The 5743-nt window shown below is 41.9% G+C and overlaps 1 protein-coding gene across 2 annotated transcripts in view; it reads left to right on the top strand.

Moving 5' to 3' along the window:
- March6 (membrane associated ring-CH-type finger 6) overlaps positions 1 to 2504 on the top strand; it is a 62905-nt gene extending 60401 nt beyond the window's left edge. For both annotated transcript variants that reach the window (XM_005356673.3, XM_013349748.2), the window contains exons 25-26: positions 1084 to 1219; positions 2096 to 2504. In XM_005356673.3, the coding sequence (XP_005356730.1) occupies positions 1084 to 1219; positions 2096 to 2186 (227 nt within the window). In that variant the 3' untranslated portion in view covers positions 2187 to 2504. The remainder of the gene's footprint in view (positions 1 to 1083; positions 1220 to 2095) is intronic.
- Positions 2505 to 5743: the final 3239 nt, after the last annotated feature.

Raw genomic sequence — 5743 nt, 5'->3', positions numbered from 1 at the left:
TGTGTGTGTGTGTGTGTGTGTGTGTGTGTGTGTGTGTGTGTGTGTGTGTGTGTTAGGGGAAGCCAGAGAACAGCTCTGGATAATGTTACTTAGATAACAATAAGGAACTGTTTTGAAACGGGGTCTTTCATGTTCTGGAGCTCACTTATTAGGCAAGGTGGCTAGCCACTGAACCCAGGATCTGTCTGTTTCTACCTCTGCGGCAGTGTTACTACGAATTTCCCATGTGAGTTTAGGACTCAGACCCAGGTTCTCCACTATCTAGTCCATCTCTCCACTCTGGGCTATTGTTCTTAGAAGACCTCTTGGAGGTTTTATCAACTTCAATTTAGAGATGAGGAAATTGAAGGTCATAGAGATTGAGCATCTTCCCCAAATTGTGGATTTTAAGGAATGGAGTAGAAGGACATTCAAGCTACACTGGGTTCTAGAGCACATGGGTAAGCCAGCTGGGAGACGTCCTTTAGAATACTTCCTCTGGTATAGTTTCCCTTATTCCAAAGGAAAGTTAAAACTCTTTAGCTGGAATTTGAAAAGGAAGTATTTTAATGTTATAAAATGAGTGCTTGTTTGATTATATGGTGTGTTTGGGATTGTGCAAAGGGGGCGGGAAGACTCAGGTAGTCAGACTGCCTTTAAACTTGCTGTGTAGGTGGGGAGGACCTGGGTCTCCTGCTTCTGTCTCCCTATCACAGGGATTCTATGTGTGTCCCATTATGCCTGGTTTGTGGAGTGCTGCTATGGGACCCAGCTGGTCAACCACTGTACCAATGCCGTTTTTAAATGGTGATATAGCTGAAATATATAGATGACACCACCAGCTGCTTGTGGAATCCAGGATGTCTGCATTTGCTGAAACCTGTGCAACACTTACCTGCTCTCAAGTTATCTCACAGAAGAGAAGCAGATGTTAGTGTATGGCTCACTGCCTGTGTGCAGTCTGCAAGTCGGTCAGCATTTGTGAAGTCTCTCTGTTGTACCCAGATTCCTCTTCCTGGGGAAAGGCCTGACCTCTTCTTACTCCACAGGCTCGTTAGTCCATTTCTTTTACTTTAATAAAATTGTCTTTGTTTGGTTTACCAGGTGTTACTGCGGAAATGCAGAACTTAGTCCACCGGCGGATTTACCCGTTTTTACTGATGGTCGTTGTTTTGATGGGGATCTTGTCCTTCCAGGTCCGCCAGTTTAAGCGCCTTTATGAACACATTAAAAATGACAAGTAAGTCAAGAATTCTGTTCCTCTAGCCACTCTTTTTTTTTTAAAGATTATTTATTATATATGGAGTATTCCATCTGCATGTATGCCTGCAGGCCAGAAGAGGGCACCAGATCTTATTACAGATGGTTGTGAGCCACCATGTGGTTGCTGGGCATTGAACTCAGGACCTCTGGAAGAGCAGCCAGTACTGTTAACCTCTGAGCCATCTCTCCAGCCCCCGTCTAGCTACTCTTAAGGTGGTGTCATTTTGTGGCATGGTAAATCATATGAGAAAAGTGAAGTGCTACTTTGTAGCATCAGCAGGGTTTGCTAACAGATTGAGTGTGTGGAGTTTTTATGGCTGGAAATAAGGGCATCCTGAGGAGGGTAAACCTGGGAACTTCTGTAAACAGAGACTGCACTTTCATTTCCCAGCCACACAGATCCGAGTAATCACACAGAACTATTAATTACAACACTGTGGTCAATGACTTAGGCGTATTCCTAGCTAGCCCTTATATTTTAAATTAACCCATTTCTATTAATCTGTGTATCACCACGAGGCTGTGACTCACTGGTAACATTCTGTCATCTTTCTCCATCAGCGGCTACATGGCGTCTCTTTGACTCCTTCTGCTCTCTGTCTCTGTTCAGATTTCCCATCTGGCTTTACTTTGCTAAGCCATTGGCCAAAACAGCTTTATTTATCAACCAATAAAAGCATCAAATATACAGAAGGACATTCCACATCAAAGTTCCCTGGCTTGAGAGAAGTCTGATTCCTATCATGTGTCTTACAAAGAAAGCAAGTTCCCACAGAGCACCCTCACAGCCAGCCTTGCTCCTAGTAATGTGTGAGTTGTAAAGGAAAGTAACCAGCCTGTGTTTGCATTCTAGGTACCTTGTAGGGCAGCGCCTGGTAAACTATGAACGCAAATCTGGCAAGCAAGGCCCATCCACGCCACCTCCACAGTCATCCCAGGAATAAACTGCTTATCTCAGCTCCTTGACCTTCTCCTTGCCTTCCCATGTCCTTTTTTGTGGACTTCTCACTTTGGAGATTCTCCCCATGATCTCTCAGCATTGTTTTTAAGTTAAACGTACTTGACTTGTGTCCTCAGCATTCAGAGAGCGGCGCATCTGGCACTGCTGCTCCTCCCTGCATCTCTGCGACATCACTGCTGTCTGAGATCTGTACATGTGTAAATAGGAGTTCCTCGATGCCCTAAACCTTGGATTAAACAGAATGTGCATTGTACATCTTTAACAAATGTATATTAATTTATTAAATCTAGTTGTCACTTTATTTTGGACCTGCTGTGATCGACAGGAAAATGTGCCACAGAGCAGTAGTGCATAGGCGAGACTGAGTGACATCCCGTGGAGCACAATCACGGTGTTGCCAGCAATTCTCACCAGGTCACTGCGTCCTGGCCGTGGCTGGTCAGTCCTTACCAGGAGCTGCATGACGGTGGAGTCTGGTAAGGGGCATGGACAGAGTGCCTCGCAGACAGCCATGTGTGGAAGCTATTCCCTGTAACACCAAAGCTGTTGTACGTTTTCATGTGTCTGTGTTTGTAATATTGTATAGTGTGTTGTGCTAGATGAGGAAATTATTTTTAATTTTGATAATTTACTATTCCTAATGATTAGCATTGGGAGTTGGGGTTTTGTGCTTGTTAGGGGCATGTTTGTACTTAGAAAGATAAACTATCAGTGAAGATTTTCATTAGTTTCTTCCCCTTCATACAGCTCTTTCTTTCTGTCAGCAGTGGCCAAAAGTGTCATGCCAGGTAAGCAGTCTTAGGGGATACCATCGTACAAACAGCATGCATGTGAGGCATTGTGACGGGCCGGAGGCTCACGTCGGGCCGTGTTGTGGGACTTGGAACACCCACCATGGTGCTGGTGTGCTGCCGCCGAGGAAATCTGTTTTCAAAGCCATTTGTTTGTGGTAAACTGCAAATAAAACTATGTTTTATTTGTGGAAAGGAAGCAGGCTGAGCTGGTATTTTCCCATAGGAAGGATCGCATTGGAGACGTGCTGTGAGTCGTAGAGAAGAGAATGCTCAACCTAGCTCCCCTAGCCAAAGCCCACATTTGAAGTTTAAAAGAATAGGATGGTTGGTCCACCATCCAAGTGTTTAATGGTGAAGGTGTACTGTAAGGGTAGTGGTAGGAGCTTTCCTAGGCTGTAAAGGAATTCCACAGAGTATTAAAACCCGCAGGTAGAGTTTTTTGTTTTTCCCCCTCTCTTTTTAAGTACAAAAGCCAAACATAAGCTACCAAAATTAAGAGCAATGTGTTCAGCTTTTGTTGTTTTTTTTTATTCACCAAGTGATAAGCAAGTACTTTGTTTTTAAAACGCAGTATATTTAAAACAAGAACAGTGCTCGCCATGGGATCCAGTGTTAACACTGTCTATCACTTTGTAACAGTTCTTTCTCTGGTGCATAAAATAGAGTCCCTCTAGCAAACCCACCTTCACTTACAGACTCATTCCTGCTATAAAGAATTAGCATTTTATGATGTGCTGCCACCTGTCATAGGATAGGACTATAAAACTGAATCTTTTGGGGAGAAAGATGTCACTGAATTGCATTTATGTTTCATTTTTATTTTTTAAAGAATGTATGGATCTACCATAAAAAAGTTAAAAATTATTAATCCTCCAAAATTTTAAATGAACCTTGTTTTGTTGAAAAAGAAACACAAGCAGTACAGGTTACCAACATTTGCCCCATATTACTGGCAGGAGACTCTGCCCTCTTACTGAGGAATTCCTCCAAGATTTTTAGTTGTGTTGTGTCCTGTGGCTTTCAGTTAAATATATTCTCAAGGGTTTATTGTAAATAATGTTTGCTAGGGTGGCATGCATATATACAAACATTAAAACCCTCAGTTCAGAAACTGTGTTTCTATTTGCTGCCTGTTTTTACAGGGAATTTAAAGAGTTCTGCTTCATTTTGAATTGGGCTAATCCAGTCTTCAAGGAAGTTTACTAGAAAAGACCTTTGTGCTTTATTATTTGTAATTTGAAGATAAATCACCAATTGGGATTAGTTTAACATGACCAATTATTAGATGGTCAGTTTGAAATATGTAGTTGTTCATTATTAGCAAATTATGGGTTGATTTTTAAATGACAAGGTACTAATAGTCTAGGTGAAAGCAGAAGAAAATGCCAATGTAAACTTTGTATGTAGCCAACCTTAAAGTTCTGTGTGTATGGTCGTGGCCCCCACCTCCAACTCCCATGCTCTAGGGGAAAGAAGGAGATAGGACATCTCTACTCCAGATGCGAACAAGTAATCTTTATTTCAACATTTGGTTTGATTAGTACTACTATGAAATCTTCAATTGTCCATCTCTTCACATAAGTAACTTTCCTCTGATGAGTTTATCTAGTAGTCAAAGTCTATTCTTAAATTTAGGTTGGGCTGATGAATTTTTAAGACAAACACAAAAGATGCATTTGGCTGCTTCTACACTGTTGTGTTTGCAGACACAGGAGCTGGTGCCCTTATACAAGAATTCTGGCCCTTGTCACGGTGCTGCAAAGTAGCTTCTTCCTTTCCTCTCCAGGATGGAGAGTATTAGGCTAGTTCCTGGGATGCCTCACTTTTACATTGTGACGTTCAAAGTTCTTGTCTAAAACAGTCCTAGAATCTTAACAGTTCAGTCATTATCAAGGGAAAAGATGAAAACAAAGTACCACTGAAGTATTGTGAAGACCTCATTTATGACGGGGCTTGAGGCCCCATCCACACTGTTTGCCCTGTCAGTCGGATGTTTTGTTTTCAGCGTATTGCTGTGTCAAATCTTCAAACAAACAGCTGTCATGAGTAAGGGCTTCTTTCAAATACTCTCCATCAATACCTTTGGCATTAGTATAAAGATAGGCAGTATACAAGATATGTGTGTTTCCATTCCTGTCTGTTTGTATGAGTGCCTCATTTTGTAATCATGACAGTCCCTTGTACCTTAGATGGAAATGAACGGCTAAGACCTAGGAGTGTCTGTTGTAGGCGTGAGATAGAACACTCAGTGATGTGGGATGTCAGTTTTCTATTACCGCAAACACCTCTTCCCAGACCAATTTTATGTATATATATTCAAAGATGCTCCCTTTTTTATGTGGTCATTAAAGAGAACAGAATTGAATAAAGTGAATGTTAGTTGTAGCCTTGTTTTCTTTTGGGTTGTGTGTTTTTACTCTGAACCTGAATGCAGAGCATCCTGCTGGGATGAGTGATGCCTCTCCGCCTGTGCCCCAGGCTGAACTGCCCCCTTCCTTCGTCTTCATGCCATGAGCCTTCTTTGGGATGGAGACTGTGCTAAGGACGTGTCAGAAACCATGTACCAGAGAATGAAAGGGTTACATGACTTTTTACGCTAAAAAGATCGTTTTTGATTTTAGGGGCCATTTTTGACTTTTCGTAAAGTATTTAAAAAATATTTATTTATTTATTATGTATACAATATTCTGTCTGTGTGTATGCCTGCAGGCCAGAAGAGGGCACCAGACCCCATTACAGATGGTTG

Source organism: Microtus ochrogaster, chromosome 19 (assembly GCF_000317375.1).
Source record: "Microtus ochrogaster isolate Prairie Vole_2 chromosome 19, MicOch1.0, whole genome shotgun sequence".
In the NCBI taxonomy this organism is placed as follows: Eukaryota; Metazoa; Chordata; class Mammalia; order Rodentia; family Cricetidae; genus Microtus; species Microtus ochrogaster.
Note: the sequence above shows the minus strand (reverse complement) of the source record. Positions and strands in the feature narration are given on the sequence as shown.